The sequence below is a fragment of the Pseudophryne corroboree genome, chromosome 9 (genome assembly GCF_028390025.1).
Source record: "Pseudophryne corroboree isolate aPseCor3 chromosome 9, aPseCor3.hap2, whole genome shotgun sequence".
Classification (NCBI taxonomy): domain Eukaryota; kingdom Metazoa; phylum Chordata; class Amphibia; order Anura; family Myobatrachidae; genus Pseudophryne; species Pseudophryne corroboree.
Genome location: NC_086452.1, coordinates 18,746,273 through 18,770,866, shown reverse-complemented (window position 1 = coordinate 18,770,866; position 24,594 = coordinate 18,746,273). Strand labels below are relative to the sequence as shown.

The 24,594-nt window shown below is 48.0% G+C and overlaps 1 protein-coding gene across 1 annotated transcript in view; it reads right to left on the bottom strand.

Moving 5' to 3' along the window:
- Positions 1-24,594, bottom strand: part of LOC134957578 (vitellogenin-1-like) — a 215,095-nt gene that overhangs the window by 8,695 nt on the left and 181,806 nt on the right. The window contains exons 30-34 of the mRNA XM_063939575.1: positions 15,974-16,141; positions 15,773-15,848; positions 14,155-14,250; positions 9,800-9,896; positions 7,847-8,006 (exon numbers count right to left, since the gene is read on the bottom strand). Coding sequence (XP_063795645.1) covers positions 7,847-8,006; positions 9,800-9,896; positions 14,155-14,250; positions 15,773-15,848; positions 15,974-16,141 — 597 coding nt within the window. The remainder of the gene's footprint in view (positions 1-7,846; positions 8,007-9,799; positions 9,897-14,154; positions 14,251-15,772; positions 15,849-15,973; positions 16,142-24,594) is intronic.

Sequence of the window (24,594 nt, the reverse complement as noted above, 5' to 3'; positions counted from 1 at the left end):
AGCTAGATGCTGATGCCGCAAAAACCTTGAACGTGTAGAAGCGCACAAACGTGTTCCGTGACAACTATGTTTACCACCTGCTGTCCATGACGTTCCCACGAACACGTGGAATGTGCTGAAAACAACGTAAGTGGGTGTAAACTAGCATGAAAATAAGACTGACGAATGGTCAGCTTAATTTATCCAGCCAACCTCTGACTGGAAGCTGTCCAAACTACGTGGACTGCATTATAAAGACCAAGCAATGTATACAATGTACTGTTGATATCTGGCTACCCAAAGATGAAGCGCACAGCCATATTCACAGTACCTGGAGTTCCTGAACCTTCTGAGAAACAGGAACAATGATTGTTAAATTTATGTGAAAAGAGGATACTACCTCTGGTTAAAGAACAGAATTCTTTCGAAGTTCCGCATTGTAATCTTTAAACACCAGATACGGTGGTTTGCATGACATCGCACCTAATTTAGAACCCACCTTGCAGAAGACAAGGGTAGAAGAACTGGTGTGTAATAGAGAAACTTAACAGCCCCTTGGTGTAAGAGTTCAAAAGATGAGGACTACAGAAACCTAAAAATCTATTGAAGTCCCATGAGGATGTAGGTGGTATAAATGGATGTTAAACTGGAAGGACATCTTGCAGAAAATAATGCCCTGTTAGCAAGAGAGCCAACCGCCGCTGAAAGACAATTGTAAAAATAGAAATCTGCACCTTTAGTCGTCCATCTAAACCCCGTCTGTGAACATAGCCCCAGACAGAATCATTTGGATGAAGATCTCGGAAACTTCCAGGCTTCACCCCAACCAACCTAAGCTCGCGCAATTGCGTGAGTATGAGCTGCTGTAACTGTCTTCCCAGTATGCACCCTGGTTGGTATACTGTGGAATGCCCTCTCGGTTTAAGAGAGCGGTTTCAATAGCCATCCGTGAAACGCAGACGCGCTAGCTTGGGGTAACGAAACGGACCCTTTTCCAGAAGGTATGACGTAGCTGAACGGCGATGGATTGTCTGTGAGTATCCAGTGAGGCTACTAGAACTCCGCTGTCTGAGGCCAATGAAGCGCCACTAGGATTACAGTCGTGGCCATCGTACGTGATCCGCTTTATTAACAGAGTAAGCCGCGAGAATGGTGGAAAACAGATACGAGGCTGTATGGCCACACTATTGTAAGAGCATACCCTGCCCTCAGCCTTGTTTTGAACCCCTACGTGAGTGTGTAATGAATTTGGCGATATGACAGTAACGCCACCTGTGGGAGACTCCACCGCTAGACTAAGATCTGGAACACTTGTGGATGTACAGACCCTTCTATTTTGGTGAAAATCCTGATGACTGAGTCAGTCTGTTTTCTAGTTGGCCACTTCTGGAATGAACAGTGGCGATAATAGCCCTTGGTGATGCTCGACGCAATCTAGGAATCGAGAAACGTCTCGTGCTTTCTGTTCTTGCAGGTAAATTCGTTGATCCACCGTACCGAGAATCTTTCCTAGGAATTGAATTATGTAAGATGGAATCAGGCTTGATTTCTTAAAGCTGACAATCCAACCGTGCTGAACTAGTACATTGTACGTCAGTAAGGCATGTTGCAGAAGTGTCTGCTGAGATGGAGCTTTGATGAGCAGATCGTCTAAGTACGGAACTATTATCTCCTATAGTCCTGGGACTTCGAGTCCGTCGTTGATCTTGACGTATGCGGCTGCAGTCGCGCTGTTCGACCAAACATGAACAGCGTAAGATTATAAGAAATGAACTGCCTGTGTAGAGCCTTGTAAACAGGCCTGAGTTCCAGGCATTGACAGTAATCTTCCCAGATCTGGCCACAGACCCTGAAACTGGCCATGTAGGATTATAAATTCCCAACAGTTGAGAATTGCGTCAGGCGTCAGAATTATCCAATTCCAGGCTCCGAATTTTTTTCGCCGCAGTGAAATTTATTTGGAGCCGTGAGCCATTCGAGTAGCGATACTCTGGACCCTGGAACCAATGACACCCTCTGCTGAATTTGTTGACGCAAAGGCAGACCACTGTGCAGAAAAGACGTGAGAGTGAAATATCCAAATGGTAAAGGCTGGACGAATAGTCGAATGCACCAAGAGTACCGAAACTGGTCGTGGTTAGAGCACTACCAGTACCAGATAACAAATACCTTGCTTTTACTACTGACAGGTCCAATCGTGCTAAAGTAGGACCTTGTACGACCATAAAGCAAGGTGAAAGTATGTGTTAAGACAACGTTTTGAGTAGGTTGTCTGAGTACGACTATTAGCATCCTAATTGTGGATCTGAGATGAACAATTATCGCAGACATCACTTTCCACAGACATCACATCTGCGATACCGGAGGCACTGATGAGAGGCCAAGAGGCAGTGCCTGAGTGATGATGGTTTTGTTTTACCTCCAACCAAAAGTACAAACATTTGTAAGTACGCAGCCTTGGCATTCAGTGAAATCCTGATCTCTTGTGGTTTAAACCCACAATCGCTGACTGCAGCGAACCCATCATTCTGTAGAAAGTTAACTAGTGATTGAGCCTCCTTAAGGTCAATATTGGTGTGACGGAGCCGTACGGCTTAGGCACTATCTAAAGAGTGGTATAAAATACCCGAACTTGTATTGTGCAACAACATCAAGTGGAACGGCTGAACACATGCTTGCACAATGGAAGGTCAGAGATAGGCTGGAAAACCGCCATGCCACTGGCTTGTCAGCTGGCTTTGTGGTTTGATGGAGGCTAGTGGCTATGTTGAAAAAGCCGTTCCCTACCCTGTCTACTGCCCCAGTAGCCTGAGAACCTAACTTGTCCTAACAAGGACCAATAATCCTTTTTTTTTTTTTTTAAATAAGCCTGTCAAAAATAACGAGAACTTACTTGGCCATTTATAGATAGATACTGTAGGCCAAATACTGAGGTGATTCAGCAATGTGAGCGTTTAGCAGTAACAGGTGTTCTAAGGAACGGCCCTGTGTGGGCCTAAATTGAGCTGTGTAGCCTATATAAATACCACCAAGTTACCGATACCAACACCAAAGCAAGTGTAAACAACACTTCTGCTGAAGCCGAAATGGTCTTCAGCTGGCTACCAGCTGACGCAGCGAAAGTCATAAAGCGTTGTTGTTTCGCTAGGACTGGAATAGTGAACTCTGTTTAAACTAAAGAGAGTCCACTGGTAACGAAATGTTGTGAGTTAGTTTGGGAAAGGGTATTAAAAACAGAAATTGCGTCGCACAGAGCATTGAATTCTCAGACAGTAACAGAGAGTATGAGACAAAAGATGATGAATGAACTAGATATGGACAGTTCTAGACTGTGCCCCTATACCAGCCATCATCGCTCAAGAAGAATCAAGGCAGAGGTCTTATTGAGACCCGTATATCCCAAACCCAGTAAGCGGATGGTGTGCCAGAATTATGTATACACCCGGCTCCGAGTGACTTATTTTAACAAAATAAATACATACAGAAATGAATTGTGCTTGAAAACACCAGCGGCACATCCTATATATTGTGCAGTAGTTTACTTCCTAAAGAAGCTCAACCAACACCCTTGCTCCCTCTGTGGCCATCTGTTGTAGGACAGCCACAAAATTCCTGGATGAAACAGGAATTATAAACTGTAGCACAACACTATATAACTGCGTCTGTTAGTGTGACTATGACTGTAAATACAGCCGCAAACGCACACCTAAAGCAGCTTCACTTAGAGCAGCAGGGTCTGCCCGGCGCTCCTAGCATAACGCAGCATAGCTTAGTGGATCGGTGGCCCCAAGAGCTGGCTGTCGCTTCCACTTTTAGAAATATCAGGACAGTGTGCAGGAGTTCTCCTGCACTCAGGACGTCCACAGCAGCGGTGGGGAGGATGTCGGGCGCAGCGCCTTTAACCCCCCTTTATAGTGAAATACGCATAAATACATGGAGTGGCGGCAGCGTGAGCTGACAGTCCCCTTGTACCCACCACACCTGCCGGCATCTGGAGGCAATGACGGGTCTTCTGTATAAGAGCCGTCCTGCTCCTGCAGCCATGGCTGAGTCAGCATGTGCTGATAAGGTCTATGGCGGTACTTCTCTGATAAGTGCCGACAAGACTTATGCTGCTCTAGCAGCACACACAGTCCCGGACCCACACTTCTTAGTAAGGTGGGAAGGGACTTTGGGGTAAAAAAAAAATAAAAGTAAAAATTAAAAAGTAAAAATAAAAGTCTTTGCAGACTTCAGTAACGTGTCTTCCCAACTCGAAGACACAAAAGAAACTGAGGCACTTGGGAGTATGGAGGGGGAGGAGAGTTGCACATTTAAATATTTAAATGTGTGTCTCTCCCAGCTATCGACCGTCCCAAGAGTACTCCAGTGACCCCTAGTGGATGAAAAAGAAAAAAGTACCAACTAATCAGCTCCTGTCATTTTTCAATCACAGCCTGTAACGCATTGGGTACGGGTGTCCGGCGGCCGGGATCCCAACGGTTAGCATACCAACGCCGGGATCTCGGCCGCCAGCATGCCGACAGATTCTATTTCCATTATATGGTTGTTGTGGACACCCTCGAGTGGGAATAGCCCTCGGCCCCCAGCCGGCAATCTGGTTGTCGAGATTCCGGTATCGGTATGCTGACCGGCGGTTTCCCGACCGCCGGGATGGTAACTACATCCCCCTGTAGCATGTCAGGAGCTGATTGGCTGGAACTTTATCTCTCTCCAAGGAAAATGTTGCAAATGGAGGGAAGGAAAATTTGGAAATTCTTTAGGATGTTGCCTTGAGAACATGGTGAGGGATTCATCTGATCGTATCACCTTCCTCCACTGCTTGGTAGTCCATAGTCTGCTGTCTTCTCTCCATGAACTGGCAAACATGCATTTACTGGGTTTCTGCTGTTTCTAACCATTTAACTAATACTCACCTACAGAATGTTGCCTTGTTTTTTTGAATGATCACCATCCACGAGTATGGTCTGTAGCCCTTTGCTGTGATTGCCTATCCCTCAGAGTTCCATGCCAGCACCACAACAGAAACATTAGGGACTTTCAAAGTCACTGAGGTCTTTTTCTGCATACCAGACATAGTATTAGGCAATTGGGGCAGTCCAGCATTGGCATAAATAATCCTGACCATGCTGAAAGGTTGGTTAATTCTCATTTCAGCCAATCTTGAGTTGAAAGGAAACCTTTACTTTCAATGTCTTGTTACCCAGGTGTCCACTACATGTACAGTATGTTCTCCACATAGGTTTCCTCCTATAGCCTAAGAACCTACTGGGAACTTACTGGCTTCCAGCAGATTGTCCCTGGTGTGTGTGCCTGCAGTAAGGGGGTTAGACTGTAAAATCCACTTGGCCTTGGAGTGATGTCAATGACTATAGGAAGTCTGCACAGCGCTGTGTGATATGTTGGTGTGGTATATATATGGGTGTGTAATGAATAGATAAGAGTCAGAATGTCAAAATATTCACATGTTGTGAATGTTAACAGTCTGCATGTTGACATGGATGTTAGATCGAATGCTTACATGGACAAATGTCTCCATCAGAATGTCAACATACCATTATTGCACCATTTAGCCTAACCCCTGACTCCAACCCTAAACCAAACCCCAGCCCTAATCCTAAATCTAACCCCAACCCTAAATCTGATCCTAAACCTAACCCCAACCCTAAACCTAACCCCAACCCCAACCCTAACCATTAACCCTAACTCCAACTCCAATCCTAATCTTAACCATTAACCCTGACTCCAATCATAACCCTAAACCTAACCCCAACCCTATATCTACCCCTAAACCTTACCCCAACCCTATCCATTAACCCTAACTCTAACCCTAACCATTAACCCTAACCCTCACTCCAATCGTAAACCTAACCCCAGCCCTAATCCTAAACCTAACCCAAACTAAATCTGATCCTAAACCTAACCCCAACCCTAACTATTAACCCTAACTCCAACCCAAACACTAACCATTAACCCTAACCCTCATTCTTACCGTAAACCTAACCCCAGCCCTAACCCTAAACCTAACCCAACCCTAAATCTGATCCTAAACCTAACCCCAACCTTAACTCCAACACTAACAATTAACCCTAATCCTCATTCCAACCGTTAACCTAACCCCAGCCCTAACCCTAACCCCAACCCAAAATCTGATCCCAAACCTAACCCCAGTCCTAAATCTTTTCCTAAACCTAACCCCAACCCTAAACCTAACCTCAACCCTAAATCTAACCCTAAACCTAACTCCAATCCCAACCCTAACCATTAACCCTAACCTCCAACCCTCACTCCAACCATAAACCTAACCCCAGCCCTAAACCTAAACCAACCCTAAATCTGATCCTAAACCTAACCCAAAGCCTAAATCTTTTCCTAAACCTAACCCCAACCCTAAACCTAACCTCAACCTTTAATCTAACCCTAAACCTAACTCCAATCCCAACCCTAACCTTTAACCCTAACTCCAACCCTAACCATTAACCCTAACCCTCACTCGAACCGTAAACCTCACCCCAGCCCTAACCCTAAACCTAACCCAACCCTAAATCTGATCCTAAACCTAACCCCAACCCTAACACTAACAATTAACCCTAACCCTCTTTCCAACCGTAAACCTAACCCCAGCCCTAACCCTAACCCCAACCCAAAATCTGATCCTAAATCTAACCCCAATCCTAAATCTCTTCCTAAACCTAACCCCAACCCTAACCTCAACCCTAAATCTAACCCTAAACCTAACTCCAATCCCAACCCTAACCAGTTACCCTAACTCCAACCCTAACCGTTAACTCCAACCCTCACTCCAACCATAAACCTAACCCCAGCCCTAAACCTAAACCAACCCTAAATCTGATCCTAAACCTAACCCCAATCCTAAATCTTTTCCTAAACCTAACCCCAACCCTAAACCTAACCTCAACCTTTAATCTAACCCTAAACCTAACTCCAATCCCAACCCTAACCTTTAACCCTAACTCCAACCCTAACCATTTACACTAACCCTCACTCGAACCGTAACCCTAACCCCAGCCCTAACCCTAAACCTAACCCAACCCTAAATCTGATCCTAAACCTAACCCCAACCCTAACTCCAACCCTAACACTAACAATTAACCCTAACCCTCATTCCAACCGTAAACCTAACCCCAGCCCTAACCCTAACCCAAAATCTGATCCTAAATCTAACCCCAATCCTAAATCTCTTCCTAAACCCAACCCCAACCCTAAACCTAACCTCAACCCTAAATCTAACCCAAAACCTAACTCCAATCCCAATCCTAACCATTTACCCTAACTCCAACCCTAACCGTTAACTCCAACCCTCACTCCAACCATAAACCTAACCCCAGCCCTAAACCTAAAACAACCCTAAATCTGATCCCAAACCTAACCCCAATCCTAAATCTTTTCCTAAACCTAACCCCAACCCTAAACCTAACCTCAACCCTAAATCTAACCCTAAACCTAACTCCATTCCCAACCCTAACCATTAACCTTGACCTTAACCCTAACCATTAACGCTAACTCCAACCCTAATCCTAACCCCAAATTTAAATCTAACCCTAAACCTAACCACAACCCTAAACCCAACCCTAAACCTAACCCTAAATGTAACCCTTACAACAACCATAACCCTAAAGTTAACCCTAAACCCAGCCCTTAACCTCACACCCAACCCTAACCATTAGCCCCTAACCCTAAACTTAACCCTACAAATAAAACAAACATTTTAATTGGTGACATTATGAACATGTGCACATTTTCACCATGTCAACATTTGTGAATGTTAACATATTACATGTCCCCCTAACATCCATGATGACATTCTGAGCAGATACCTGGTACATAGATAAACAATAAAACTTACTCCCTTGGCATGAAGCTCCAGGTATAGTCCATGAATGAACCAGACCATTGCAACTCTTGGCCGTTTCATGGTTTGGCATTTGGTGATCGTTTTGCCCGTAGTGATCAGCATTTCCACAAAGTCCGCACGTTTTTCCTCGCATCAACGGAGATATGTGAACCTGGAATATCAGTAGAATACAGCCTTAGTTTAGGACCTGATTGAACTCTCCAGGAACCAGGAACCATTGCCCCAATCCACATTGATGAAAGAGACACAGAACAAAGAATTATCTCTTAAACCCTATTACATAAATATGTATTAATTGTATCTTAATCTAAAGGACAAGGTGTGTGTATAATACACCAGTGCTGCCTGTGTATATACTGAATGTAACTAATGAGCCTGATGAACAGTTATGTGTGCGCCCGTTTCTGTAGAGGAAATCATCCCACCGCTACGGTGCATACCACGCATTTAGCCGTGTATGTAGTGCTGCGTCCATCTACACTTGCTTGTGATTGGAGGATGTGGAGGAAAAGGGCGGTGTAACTGTGAACAGATGCGGATACACATGTAGAAGCTTATACAGATGCGTCCTCATACATTATTGCTGCATGGTGACAAACAGCCGCTACCTCTACATAGTGATGATGATGGCGGTTGCCCTCTGCAGGTGATTGCTGCGTGTTTCATTGATTGTGCGCAGATAATAGTATTTTGTGTGCGGAACGTAAAAATATTTTTTTCTACTTTCATTCTTACGTGATACGAAATATTTTATCTACTGTATTATATGAACAGGTGTGCGGCTCTTGTGTGTGACCTGTCTGCATGTGTAGGTGTGTCTAGGTGTATGAAGGTACAGTTTATGTAAGTGTATGTAGGTGTGTGTAGGTGTATGTAGGTGTATGTGGGTGAGTAGGTTTGTAGATCTCGGTAAGCATATGTATGTGTGTGTGTAGGTGTATGTAGGTACAGTAATTGTAGGTGTATGTAGGTGAGTGTAGTCATATGTAGGTGTGTGCAGGTGTGTGTAGGTGTATGCAGGTGAGTGTGTGTGTGTGTGTAGGTGTGTGTATGTAGGTGTGTGTGTATGTATGTATTTATGTATGTATTTTTATGTGTATGCATGTGTATGCAGGTGTGTGTTAGTAAATGTACTATAAAAGAATTGTGTTTTGTTGTCAGTGTGTGTAATTTTGGGTTCCTGTGTTACCCTGGTTCTCATTAGAATGACTTTGTAGTATAAGGAACAGCACACTGCCTCCTGCCCAGAGCCGGCCTTAGGCATAGGCAAACTAGACAAATGCCTAGGGCAATTGGTATGCTTAGGGGCACCAGCAGCTTCTGCTGATTAAAATGATATGCGGCATGCCTATATTCTGTGTGTGACTGCGGCTGTATCTGCATACGAAATGCTACGTTGCAGTGTATTCCTGTAAATCACTGTAATGTAGCATTTCATATGCAGATACAGACACAGCCGCACACAGAATATAGGCATGCTGCATATCATTTTAATCAGCAGAAGCTGCTTGTGCATCCTAGCCATAGTAATGCAAATATTATGATGCATTTTCATAAACAAAAGGCGCCCGACAGCAGAGCTGCCAGCTGACTCATGCCAGGCATCTCCTGCAGAACTAGCGGTGGTGCTAGGGGGCACCAGCCAAAATCTTGCCTAGGGCATCATATTGGTTAGGGCCGGCTCTGCTCCTGCCTATTGTTTATCACCTTCGATTCCCGGGAGTGCAGGAACACACCCCACGCGCTGTGCTTTGGAACGGCCATGCAACTTCTCTGTGACTTAAAACATTGTTATAATTTACGGCAGGAGATACATTATCTCATATAAAATACACTAATACTTTCCTAATGGGCCTTTTGAGCTGATAAAACCCAACAATGCAGACAATCCGTAGGCGCAAAGCCCAGTAGCAGGGAGGTTTTGCTGATTAGAGGTTTGTATACCTTGGCAGAGCGCCCGTCGTACGAGATCAGCTGCACACCATTCTTTGGGGCCTGTATTGTCACTGTTGTCGCATTTTTGTGAATTCTGATACAATCTAAAATAAAAGAAACAGTTTACTTATTGTTATATTGTGTAAGACACCTGTCGTTCTGTGACAGGCCAAAAATGTTACATTTCTTAGGGGAAAAGGCCAAATAGCGACCACACAGATGCTCTCGTGTGAGGGGTTGAGTTTATACAGATGGAGCCACGTTCATCTAGCCTACTCTGCTGCACCTAGGTGCACCAAGGCTTATTAGCATAAGGCTTTCATCTATTGTTCTCAGCTGCAATACAATACAGAGAGAACAATACAGCAGGGGATTAAGTCATTACAGCAGGGGGTTAAGTCCGACCGCAGTGGCTCAGTTATTCCTATTAAAGGGATAGATGAGCAGGGCTCCATCTGTACCATGGAAGATTCAATTGTGTTAATAACAGTGAATAGGGTAGAATCATTTTATTGCTTCTAATTGTGTTGATTAAAAAAAATAAACGCTTATCAATATAATTTACCCCCAAAATATTGGCCCTCATTCCGAGTTGTTCGCTCGTTAGCTGCTTTTAGCAGCATTGCACACGCTAAGCCGCCGCCCTCTGGGAGTGAATCTTAGCTTAGCAGAATTGCGAACGAAAGATTCGCAAAATAACGAATAGAAATTTCTTAGCAGTTTCTGAGTAGCTCCAGACCTACTCACAAAGGGGGTCATTCCGAGTTGTTCGCTCGTTGCCGATTTTCGCTACGGAGCGATTAAGGCAAAAATGCGCATGCGCATGGTACGCAGTGCGCATATGCTAAGTATTTTTGCTCAAAACTTAGTAGATTTACTCACGCCCGAACGAAGATTTTTCATCGTTGAAGTGATCGTAGTGTGATTGACAGGAAGTGGGTGTTTCTGGGCGGAAACTGACCGTTTTCTGGGAGTGTGCGGAAAAACGCAGGCGTGTCAGGGAAAAAGGCGGGAGTGTCTGGAGAAACGGGGGAGTGGTTGGCCGGACGCTGGGCGTGTGTGCGACGTCAAACCAGGAACGAAACGGCCTGAACTGATCGCTATTTGTGAGTAGGTCTGGAGCTACTCAGAAACTGCTAAGAAATTTCTATTCGCTATTTTGCGAATCTTTCGTTCGCTATTCTGCTAAGCTAAGATTCACTCCCAGAGGGCGGCGGCTTAGCGTGTGCAATGCTGCTAAAAGCAGCTAACGAGCGAACAACTCGGAATGAGGGCCAAATTGCGATCAGTTTAGGCCGTTTCGTTCCTGGTTTGACGTTTTGAGCAAAAATACTTAGCGCATGCGCACTGCGTACCATGCGCATGCGCATTTTTGCCTTAATCGCTCCGTAGCGAAAATCGGCAACGAGCGAACAACTCGGAATGACCCCCATTGTTGGGTCAGGCTGCTGATGCAAATTATTGACGAAACGCGTTGGATTTTTGGATTGGAAGTGATTCTCAGCAGAAAGCTGCATTACTATTGATGTAAGAGCAGAGTTTTTAAACCTTGTTGTAAATAAATTTTTGTTGGTTACACAAAAAACTGAAAGACTGATTACTATTTGTCGGGTGATCTTGGTGCGAGGGTTCTATTTCAGAAGAAGACCTAATCGCCCTTCTTACCCAAAAACATGCACCTTATAAAAAAGATATAAAACTGCCTCTGAATTAGTGGGAAGCCCCACTGGGCAACATTTTTAACAGTCGCTCCAAGGGACTATTTTTGCAGATTTGCTCTTGGACATTTGAGATCTTTTGGCCAACAAAGGACCACCCCCTAGGGAAGCTGTTTAGGGAATAGTGCCTTAAATATTGGTCCTGTAACTGATTTATTTTTTACATTTTCTGTCATTAGAAGATCCAAACCATAGAACCTTTTCCTCTTCACAGGGACAGTTCCTTTTCGCATTGACTTTCCCGAATTCCCGGTAGGAAATTTAATAAAAATCTATAGAAAAACAAATAGCGAAGAGTACAGAAAATGATCAGCTGGTTATCGCTGATTTTATTAAATAGGCTTCTTAGGGTTTCAGTGCCATTAACGTAAGAAATTGCATTTATTTAGGTTTTTAAAAATAGTCTAAACTTATTTAGAAAATATATTTTAAAACCTTCGCTGATTAAAAAATATCTTTCTCAATAAACAAAGCTTCATTCGGTGATTGAATCTGTAATCGTCATCCTGAGAGGGCGATAGCAGAACGGGTGGTGAGGTGACTCGAGCTCTGCCGCTGTATGTGGCAAATATCCAAGCCCCAACTAATTGTGTCTACAGAGGGGGAAGAACACTGATTATATTACACTATAATTTCAGGCAGTAACCCTTTCATGTCTGGGGCGAAGCAAAAAACAGCCCCAGACTGTACTGTACCTACAGAGAGAAGCCTAGGGACACCTGAGAGACTGTGTAATACACACATATATCATGTCTCTAAATAAATTGTTGTAGTACCACAACTGTGCTCTGCAATATACACATGTCCCTGCTATGGCACTATCAATGCCTCGTGCACATGTCCTTGCTGTGGGACTATCCATGCCTCGTGCACATGTCCCTGCTATGGGACTATCCATGCCTCATGCACATGTCCCTGCTATGGGACTATCCATGCCTCATGCACATGTCCCTGCTATGGGACTATCCATGCCTCGTGCACATGTCCCTGCTATGGGACTATCCATGCCTCGTGCACATGTCCCTGCTATGGGACTATCCATGCCTCGCGCACATGTCCCTGCTATGGGACTATCCATGCCTCGCGCACATGTCCCTGCTATGGGACTATCCATGCCTCGTACACATGTCCTGCCATAGAACTATCCATGCCTCTTGCACATGTCCCTGCTATGGGACTATCCATGCCTCGTGCACATGTCCTGCCATGGGACTATCCATGCCTCGTGCACATGTCCCTGCTATGGGACTATCCGTGCCTCATGCACATGTACCTGCTATGGCACTATCCGTGCCTCATGCACATGTCCCTGCTATGGGACTATCCGTGCCTCATGCACATGTCCCTGCTATGGGACTATCCGTGCCTCGTGCACATGTCCCTGCTATGGGACTATCCAAGCCTCGTGCACATATCCCTGCTATGGACTATCCAAGCCTCGTGCACATGTCCCTGCTATGGGACTATCCGTGTCTCGTGCACATGTCCCTGCAATGGGACTATCCGTGCCTCGTGCACATGTCCTGCTATGGCACTATCCGTGCCTCATGCACATGTCCCTGCTATGGGACTATCCAAGCCTCGTGAACATGTTCTGCTATGGAACTATCCATGTCTCAAGCACTTATGGTCTCTCTTCTGCTGTACAGACCAGAGGGGTGGTCAAAGGACTCTGTGCTGCGGTTCCCCTCTGATGAGGTTATTCTTGTTGAAAGAGGAGTGCGCCTCTGCGCAGACTCCCATACTTCCCGTTCTCCAGGAAGGCTTCATGCCCTATCCCAAGGTGGCTGCTGAGATCTTTACTGAGCATGTGCAGGGGCCATCTTGCATTTACTGTGTGAGACTGTGTTATAGCATCACAGTGGAAGGCAAATCCTCCACTTACCTGCGATTACCTTCAATCCACAATTTTGACGTGCAGTTTACCGGAGACAAATTCCAGGTGTGCTGATGTATAACTGGTCAATATATCTGATTTTGATTCTGATGATTCCAGTGTTCCTGCACCACTACCCAGTGCCTACATACACTACCGGCTGTTGAACTGTATGACACCCTGCTGAGCTGAAGCTCCACTCCATGAGAATCAGTGTGTAACAGTGAGTACGGCTGTACCTGCTACTGTATCAATAAACTAACACCACTCATTGAGTATCTAGGCTGTACATAGCATGAGTCATCCGAGTGTGTGTGCCTGTATACCTCTGCAATATCACCACCGGCACACACTTCATTCCCAGACATTGAGACATACTGTAACGGCAAGCTGACTGATAAATATAAGAGTTATGTGTTGGGAAGAAACGATATATATTCATCCAGCAGGGATTCTGAATAAAGGCTGCACATATAATTCCGCCACATTCCACTCATCAGTTTGTGGAATCAGTGTAAGACGCAGAGAAACAAGACACAAGAGATCTACAGTATGTAAGTATTCTCTGCACTTGTGTTAATAAGCCGCCACGTCTCCTCCTTCGCCGCAGCCCGCAGTATGAGGTTTCATGAACGTTATCTTTGCCAAATAAAGAGAATCCCTCTGGAGACGGAATAGTCCCCGTCACTGCGATGCCCCATCCGTCCGTCTATCATTTATTTCTTCCTCTTTATCCGTAGACTGCTGGCTTATTTGTATTACTGTACCTTTTGTCGTTTATATACGTGTCGTTCTCTAATAACAGCCACATTCCGTTCAGAAGAATCTGGCGCTCCTCCGAGACATCAGCATAGATCTTAATATCTCTGAGTAATGAGAAGGGAATTAATTGATTAATTGGAAGAAAAAGAATGTAACAGGACCTAACAAGTATTATGTACGTATAATATATACATCCTAGTAAACCAGCTATCGTCATATTAGAGTGAAGCATCACCTAATCACAGACACATCAATTTGCACCTCATGCCTCAGTGCCTCATGTAAGTCTTTAGTCTGTATTCCTCATGAAAATTGGTTTAGTTGATGGGCCTTATTGATAACGCGCACTGTATGGGGGGAAGGGAGTAGGTAGGACTGATATGCGCTGGCGGGTGGCGATCGGGTGCGATTGGCTCACCCGCCACCCCCTGCACACATCACACAGGGAGAGAGAGCAGTGACTGCTTCTGCAGCCGCCTTTCTCCTCGAGAGCAGCATGTGTGATCGCTGGGGAGAGAGGCTGCCGCTGCAGCAGCCACTGGTCTCTCTCCCCTCATCAAAGTGCTGGCGCTGTCTACGGGGAGGGGAGGGGGGGGGGGGGTTCAGCAGAACCCTGACCCCTCCAACAGGCCACTAATTATCCAGGTACGGCATATACTGCAGCCAGGCCGGATTAAACCTTGAGGTGCCCGGGGCACTTAAGACAGGGGGGCCAAGATGGAAGGTGGTAGATGTATATTAGATTGTGCATACCTCCCAACATGTCCCATTCCGGGAGGGACAAAATGCTCTCTACCTGGACTCCCTTCTTAATATATGATTGGCGTCACCTGTGTTGAACTAAGAAAGGTGTTTCAACACAGGTGATTGCAATCATAAATTAAGAAGGAAGTCAGGTAGAGAGCATTTTGTCCCTCCTGGAATGGGTCATGGTGGAGGTATAGATTGTGTATGTTAAATTAAACCAATGGTGTATATTAGTTTTAACTAATAGTTTAATAATGTCTGGGTACCGTTTATAGCTCCACCTAATTGAAAGACAACTATTGTATAAACTTTTCTTGTCGTGGAACAAAGACAACAACCTTAAAATACACATAGAAAAATAAAATAATGTATCTTGTCCACATGCAAGAATAGCAGCAGCCTCTGTACTACTTACACACTGGGACAGGACTCCGGAGGACTCTCTGTGTGTGTGTCCTCTATCTCTAGACCCAAATGGTTTAGTTGCGTAACAGTTTACACAGGATTCAGGACACCCAGGCGGGGAGGAGAAGCTGGAATCCCTGTGTCACTTACAGCTCTCTCCACCCTCCTATCTCTCCTCTGGTCAGAAACCTCTGTCGGTAGCACATGAAAACATGATATTCCTGTATCTCTGCCTGCACTGGCATACTGTCCTGCTCACATTCTGGCTGCTGGTTCTGCTGCTGCTTAAGAGGGAAAGCTAGTGATGTCAGTGTGATCTGGCGGGGCGGAGGGCTGACAAAGGGGGACCTGGGGTACAGTATGCCCTGTATCTCCCCCCCCCCCCACTTAATCTGGCTATGACTGCAGCTACCATTATATATAGTATTTATCTATCTAGCGTTATCACAGATCTGCATCCTCAGAGGTCAGTACTCTGCACAGGATAACACAGGACGCTGCTCGTTTTGCTGGCGATATCCCCTCAGCGTCTCTTTTACAGCGACTGACCCTTTAGTAATGAAGGGGGCAGACGTATCACAAAGCTCATTTTTAGTGAACGGATTGGCAGAATAACCTTTTCCAACAATTCCGGCTCATTAGCAGGGCACTTACGAGGATCCCAGCTTGACATTCATTCGAAGGTTGAAATTGCTTGACCCAGTTTTTTCATGGCGATCAAGAACCTTAATTGATTGGTACAGTCTTGTGCGATCACTGCATAGCAATTTGCAGGGGTAAGAGAGCAATCCAGGCTCAGATTATTAACGTTGTAATGTTCTCCTCCATCCACTGTACATACAGCTGCAAGACAAATACACCAGCAACATGTGCAGTATAGTGAGGACCTTCACTGACAAAGGTACAGCATATTTTATTTTACATTAAGAATCTGCAATTGAGACAATCTATAACAATGGACAGGATGCATCAACCTGTGTTTTTGCAGTCACACATCTGAAAATGCACCAAGCTCCGGAACGCGATAAATTCCGGAGCTTGGACTCATTGGGTAACCCATACTTGCCGATATTGCTGCCCCCCCCCTTCCGGAGGGGGCAGCCTGGACGGCGTACAGGGGGGCGTGTCCGGTAGTGAGGGGGCGTGGCCGGGCGTGGCGGCATAAAATCGTCATTGTGCTCTGCCCCCCGCTATTCAGTACCGAGGAAACAGGCACTGGAGAGCGGGGGGCGGAGCTCCGATGATGCGATTCAGACCGCCCATTAGTGCTCCGATTTTGGCGGCCAAGTGGGGGGGGGGGGTGGGAGCTAGTGGCGGATGCGGGACACTTGCTGACCTTTCCGGGGGGCCAGGAGCACCACCCAATTTTCGGGAGCTTCCCAGGCATTCCGGGAGGATAGGCAAGTATGGGGTAACCCCATCTTTGGATGACGTTACCCAATAACATCCTCTGGGAGGGATCAAAGCTGTCCTCTGCTGAAACATTTCTGCATACGGCGCTACTAAACACCAATATGAATGCAATGAGGGTCAGGAAGCATTCTGTATCCCGCCCAATGTGTTGAAAGAGGAATGCGCTACTGCCAGTGGCGTAAGTTCGCCCCAGTCGCCCGGAGCATGATAAATGTTGGTGCCCCCCTACATACTGGTATACACACACACCCTCCTATGTAGCTATCCGGCACTCATGTTGAACAGTAGTAGCGTGCTCAGGTGCCTTTCCAAATAGTAATATAGATACATATACAAAGTGGACGGCACTCCAAGTCAGTCATCACAATAAAATAGACACCAGCATTACCTTTATAGCACACCTACAGTACTCCCTCACCCACCAGCGTGTCACAATGTAGATGCTTTGGCGCAGTGGTGTGCCGATATACAGATATATATATATATATATATATATATATATATATATATATAAATAACACACAAAAACGCCACTTTCATTTAAACACACACACGCCTCTCACACTCACTGCCTCTTACTTACACACGCCTCCTTAGCTTAAACACACACACCTCCTTCGCTTAAACACACACAATCCTCACTTACACACCCGGCCTCCTCACTTACACACACCCCTCACTTACACACACACCTCTCACTTACACATGCTTCCTTCACTTAAACGCACACACACGCCTCCTTCATTTAAACTCACACACACGCCTCCTCATTTAAACTCACACACACACACACACGCTTCCTTCACTTAAACACACAAACATGCCTCTTTCACTTACACACACACACATACACACACACACACAAACACACACGTCTCCCTTACACGCACACACGCCTCTTTCACTTAAAAACAACACACACACACAAACAAAAACAAACACATGCTTCCTTCACTCACACACACCTCACTTAAACATGCACACTTAAAACACAGTGCTGCCAACATTTATTAAAGTCCCCCCAGCACCCCCTCCCCTTTCCAAATACAACCCCCCCCCACCCCCCACCGTGCAGCTTGAGGCAAGTGCTGCCAGTGCCTACCTGCTGCTATCAGCCCAACGGAAGGGACAGAGAGCTTCACTTGGCCAGCTCATCTGGAAGGAGGCCTGGCAGGAGTTGCGTTCTGGAGCTCCCCCTAGCTGTAGCCACAGCCAGCTCTCTGTATATACTAGGAGGCAGCTTCCGTGTCACTGACACAGAATGTTCCTCGCAGCGAACGATCTTTAGGGTCAGGCAGCGGGAGAGAGTGGAGGAGATGTGCCCCTTGAGGTCAGAGCCCGGCGGCAGCCGACTCCACTGCCTCCCAGAGTTCCGCCCCTGGCTACTGCACATGCTCCAGACATCCTGTTGTCCAGGGAGGCTTCATGCTCTATGCCAGGATAGCCACAAGATCTCTAATGAGCATGGGCCTGATTCATGTGTGTGGGCTACATGCAAAAGCAGCCAGTATGTACCCTGCACAGAAAAATAATAAAAAGATTTTACTTACCGGAAAATCTATTTCTCGTAGTCCGTAGTGGATGCTGGGTACTCCGTAAGGACCATGTGGAATAGACGGCTCCCGCAGGAGACATAGGCACTTTAAGAAAGAATTTAGATTCTGGTGTGCTCTGGCTCCTCACTTCTTATGTCCCTCCTCCAGACCTCAGTTAGAGAAACTGTGCCCGAAGAGCTGACAGTACAAGGAAAGGATTTTGGTAATCCAGGGCAAGATTCATACCAGCCACACCAATCACACCGTATAACTTGAGATAAACATACCCAGTCAACAGTATGAACAACAACAGAGCAACAGGTCAACCCTGATGAAACCATAACATAACCCTTATTTAAGCAATAACTATATACAAGAATTGCAGAAGAAGTCCGCACTTGGGACAGGCGCCCAGCATCCACTACGGACTACGAGAAATAGATTTACCGGTAAGTAAAATCTTATTTTCTCTAACGTCCTAGTGGATGCTGGGGACTCCGTAAAGGACCAATGGGGATTATACCAAAGCTAACAAACGGGCGAGAGAGTGCGGATGACTCTGCAGCACCGATTGAGCAAACACAAGGTCCTCCTCGGCCAGGGTATCAAACTTGTAGAACTTTGCAAAGTGTTTGAACCTGACCAAGTAACCGCTCGCAAAGTTGTAATGCCGAGACCCCTCGGGCAGCCGCCCAAGAAGAGCCCACCTTCCTAGTGGATGGGCCTTAACTGATCTTGGCAGCGGCAATCCAGCCGCCGAATGAGCCTGCTGAATCGTGTTACAGATCCAGCGAGCAATAGACTGCTTTGAAGCAGGAGCACCAAGCTAGTTGGAAGCATACAGGATAAACAAAGACTCTGTTTTTCCTGACCCTAGCCATTCTGGCTACATAAACCTTCAAAGCCCTGATCACATCAAGCAACTCGGAATCCTCCAAGTCCATAGTAGCCACAGGCACCACAACAGGTTGGTTTATATGAAAGGATGAAACCACTTTCGGCAGAAATTGTGGACAGGTCCGCAATTCTGCTCTATCCGTATGGAAAACCAGATAGGGGCTTTTATGTGACAAAGCCGCCAACTCTGACACACGCCTAGCCGAAGCCAAGGCTAATAGCATGACCACCTTCCACGTGAGATATTTCAACTCCACCGTTTTGAGTGGATCAAACCAGTGGGATTTCAGGAAACTCAACACAACGTTAAGATCCCAAGGTGCCACTGGAGGCACAAAAGGGGGCTCAATATGCAGCACTCCCTTTACAAATGTCTGAACTTCAGGTAGAGAAGTCAACTCCTTTTGAAAGAAAATGGATAGGGCCGAAATCTAGACCTTAATGGACCCCAATTTTAGGCCCAAATTCACTCCTGACCATAGGAAGTGAAGGAAACGGCCCAGCTGGAATTCCTCCGTAGGGGCATTCCTGGCCTCACACCAAGCAACATATTTTCGCCATATACGGTGATAATGTTGAGCTGTCATGTCCTTTATAGCCTTTATCAGCGTAGGAATGACCTCATCCGGAATGCCTTTCTCTGCTAGGATCCGGCGTTCAACCGCCATGCCGTCAAACGCAGCCGCGGTAAGTCTTGGAACAGACAGGGCCCCTGTTGCAACAAGTCCTGTCTTAGACGGCCCTTCGTGACCAATCTGGAACAATGAGTATCGTTCTCACTCCTCTTTTTCTTATTATTCTCAGCACCCTGGGTATGAGAGGAAGAGGAGGAAATACATAGACCGACTAGAACACCCACGGTGTCACCAGGGCTTCTACAGCTATCGCCTGAGGGTCTCTTGACCTGGCGCAATACCTCTGTAGTTTTTTGTTGAGGCATGATGCCCTCATCTGTGCAAAGACTTCCTGATGAAGTCCCCACTCTCCCGGATGGAGGTCGTGTCTGCTGAGGAAGTCTGCTTCCCAGTTGTCCACTCCCGGGATGAACACTGCTGACAGTGCGCTTACGTGATTTTCTGCCCAGCAAAGAATTCTGGTGGCTTCCGCCATCGCTACCCTGCTCCTTGTGCCGCCTTGTTGGTTTACATGAGCCACTGCGGTGATGGTGTCTGACTGAATCAGAACCGGTTGGTCGCGAAGCAGGGTCTCCGCTTGACGTAGGGCGTTGTATACGGCCCTTAGTTCCAGGATGTTGATGTGAAGGCAAGCCGCCTGACTTGACCACAGACCTTGGAAATTTCTTCCCTGTGTGACTGCTCCCCACCCTCGGAGGCTTGCATCCGTGGTCACCAGGACCCAGTCCTGAATGCCGAATCTGCGGCCCTCGAGAAGGTGAGCATTCTGCAGCCACCACAGGAGAGACATCCTGGCCCTGGGGGATAGGGTGATTAACCGATGCATCTGAAGATGTGATCCGGACCACTTGTCCAGTAAGTCCCATTGAAAGGTCCTCGCATGGAACCTGCCGAAGGGAATGGCCTCGTATGATGCCACCATCCTTCCCAGGACTCGAGTGCAGTGATGCACTGACACCTGTTTTGGTTTTAATAGGTTCCTGACCAGTGTCATGAGCTCCTGAGCTCTCTCTATCTGGAGATAAACCCTTTTCTGGTCTGTGTCTAGAATCATGCCTAGGAAAGGTAGACGAGCCGTAGGAACCAACTGCCACTTTGGAATATTTAGAATCCAGCCGTGTTGCCGTTACACTTCCAGAGAAAGCGCTACGCTGATCAGCAACTGCTCTCTTGATCCCGCTTTTATGAGGAGATCGTCCATCATTTCCGCCATTACCTTGGTAAATATTCTCGGTGCCGTGGAGAGACCAAACGGCAACGTCTGAAATTGGTAATGACAATCCTATACCACAAATCTGAGGTACGCCTGATGAGGTGGATAAATGGGGACATGAAGGTATGCATCCTTTATGTCCAGAGACACCATAAAATCCCCCCCTACCAGGCTTGCGACGAACGCTTTCAGCGATTCCATCCTGAACTTGAACCTTTTCTCATATATTTGTCGGGATTTTAAATTCAATATGGGTCTGACCGAACCGTCCGGTTTCGGGACTACAACATGGTCGAATAATAACCCTCTCCTTGTTGAAGGAGGGGAACCTTGACCACCACCTGTGGAAGATACAATTTGTTAATTGCAGTTAACACTATTTCCCTCTCGTGGGGGGAAGCCGGCAGGGCCGTTGGTGAGGGGGCATCTCCTCGAAGTCCAGCTTGTATCCCTGAGACACAATATCTATTGCCCAGGGATCCAACAGGGAGTGAACCCACTTGTGGCTGAAATTTCGAAGACGTGCCCCCACCGGGCCTAGCTCCGCCTGTGGAGCCCCAGTGACATGCGGTGGATTTTGTAGAGGCCGGGGAGGACTTCTGTTCCTGGGAACTAGCCGTGTTGTGCAGCTTCTTTCCTCTGCCCCTGCCTCTGGCAAGAAAGGACGCACCTCGGACTTTCTTGTTTCTTTGTGATCAAAAGGACTGCATTTGATAATTTCGTGCTTTCCTAGGCTGTGCTGGAATATAAGGCAAAATATCTGAATTACCAGCTATAGCTGTGGAGACCAGGTCCGAGATCCCTTCTCCACACAATCTTCAGCCTTGTAAGGTAAACCTTCCATATGCCTCTTAAGTCTGCATCACCTGTCCATTGCATGTTCCACAGGACACGTCAAGCAGAAATCGACATAGCGTTGACTCTAGAACCCAGTAGACTAATGTCTCTTTGGGCATGTTTTATATATATATCTAAGACAGCATCTTTTATATATATATATATATATATATATATATATACTAGGTGCTTCATCGCGCCCTACGGGCGCTCTTCACACCGTCGCAAGGGGCTACGCCCCCTTAACCCTTGCATGCCTTTCTGGGGTTCAATATTTGTATTATATAAAGTATTACCTGCATTCCTTTGTTAGTGGTTAAATATTGCACAATGAAAGGGCGTGCAATGGTGAAGGAGGCGCAGCCCCTTGCGATGGGGTGAACAGCACCTGCAGGGCACGATGTACAGAATGTAGCGGGTGCGGTGGGGACTGCGGATGGTGTCTGTAGATGCTGCAGGTGGAGGGGGGGCAGAAGTGGGGGTGGGGCCCGGATGGGGAAGAGTCGGGAGGTGCTGCGGGTGGGGGAGGGGCAGAGGAGTGGGGGATGCAGATTGGGGAGGGGTCCGGAGGCACTGCAGGTGGGGGAGGGGCAGGGGTGCCATGGGTGGGAGAGGGGCAGGTGTGGGGATGTTGTGGATGGGTGAAGGGTTCCGGAGGTGCTGTGGGATGGGAAGGGGCGGGAGTGCCGAGGGTGGGGTAGGGGTCCGCAGGCGCCATGGGTAGGGGAGGGGCAGGTACGGGTGGTGCGGCGCATAGGGAAGGAGGTCCAGAGGTGCTGCTGGTGGTGGAGTGGCAGGTGCGGTGGTGCCATTGGTGGGGGAGGGGCGGGTGAGGGGGGGACCGCGGATGGAGGAGGGTGTCTGCAGATGCTGCGGGTGGAGGGGGGCAGGTGTGGGGGGAGACATATAAAGGGGGTAGATGGTGGAGGGGGCCTGGAGGTGCTGTGGGTGGTGAAGGGGCGGAGGAGTGGGAGCCGCGGGTGGTGTAGGGGGTCTGGAGGCACAGCGTGTGGGGGAGGGGTGGAGGGGAAGGTGCGGAGGTGTGGTGCATTGGGGAGAGGTCTGGAGGCGCTGCGGGTACTGTACCTGCCAAAAAGGTAGTTGGAGGGTATGCAGTAACAGGGCCTGGACAGGGGTGACAGGGTCAGAACAGGGTTGAAGGGGCCAGGACAGGGGTGACAGGGTCAGAAAAGGGGTGACGGGGCCAGGACAGGGGCGACGGGGCCTGGACAGAAATGACAGGGACAGGATAGGGGTGACAGGCCAGGGTAGGGGTGGCAGGAACAGGACAGGGGTGACAGGGCCAGTATAGGGTTGACAGGGCAAGCACAGGGGTAACAGGGCCAGGATAGGGGTAACAGGGCCAGCATAAGGGTAACAGGGCCAGCATAAGGGTGACAGGGCCTGCATAAGAGTGAAAGGGCCAGGATAAGGGTGAAAGGGCCAGGATAAGGGTGACAGGGCCAGGATAAGGGTGAAAGGGCCAGGATAAGGGTGACAGGGCAAGGCTAGGGGTGACAGGGCAAGGCCAGGGGTGACAGGGCAAGGCCAGGGGTGACAGGGACATGACAGAACACAGGGCACGGGAGAGATTGGTATTAGGGACAGAACAGTGGTGACAGACAGATGTGTATTACCGGAGTCACTGCTGCTGGCTGCTGCTGTTCCATTCCAACCTGTTGGGATCTGCTGCTTCTGGAGACTTGGCATGGCTGACTCTCTTAGGCTGGAGTCCTGTTTCCTCTGCCCGTCCGCATCCCTCCCCCCCTCCTCAGTCACACACCGCAGACCTCGCGCAGCTGCCGGGCACTGTGGTAAGGGGAGACTGGGAGTGACTGGTTAGCCCCCAGGAGATGCTGCGGCTGGAGGGAGGAGGGGGTCGGAGCCTGCAAGCAGCTCGGACTTCTACAGCGTTACCCGCCGGCTAAAGTGTGTGAAGGAGCTGGGCGCACCTCACTGTGGGTGGCAGCGCTGCAGCTAGCGGTGGGGTTGCCGGGGCTGGAGATAACAGAGGCAGTACGGAACCTGCACAGCGGCAGGTGCCCCACAAAACTGCAGCTAAGAAGCGTGGAGTGTGCCAGAAAGTGACGCTCCTCCGCGCCAGAGGGGGGGGTCAAGCACACAGTGAGCCGGTGCCCGTCTGTCTGTACGGCATACCCCCTCACACACCCCCATACCTCCCAAATGTCCTGATTTTCGCGGGACAGTCCCATTTTTTAGGGTCTGTCCCGCTGTCCCACCCGCGGGTCGCAGTGTCCCGCGGTAACGGGGGGGGGGGGGTCAGTTGGAAAGCTCCTGTACTCGCTGTTCTGCTTAGCAGAGCAGCGGTGAATAGTGGAGACAGAGGGAGAGGGGGCATCAGGGGGTATGGATTAAGGGGGGGTTCCAGCAGCAGAGCCGGATTAAGGGGGGGGCAGGGGGTACGTACCGTTGACCCCACAGTTTTAGGGGGCCCCCCGGCTCGAGTAACTCTGTCCCAGCTCAGAAGTCCCCCCCCCGTCCTGCCAGCAACAGCGGCAGCATTGTGCTACAGTCAGCACACGCTGCTGCGTGTTGGCAGGTCTGTGGTGTTGCAGGGAGGCAGCAGTCTCCCTGCTTTCTTCTGCCTGTGCGGGTGTGTAGGTGGGAGCGACCACCTCCTCTGTATTTACCCCTAGCTGAGGGGCCAAAATTCCATTAACAAAAAAAAAAACAACAAAAAAAAACGGAATTTGCGGAAGGGGCGTGGCCTCGCGTCCCGCGATTAGGTCACGCCCCAACCCACAG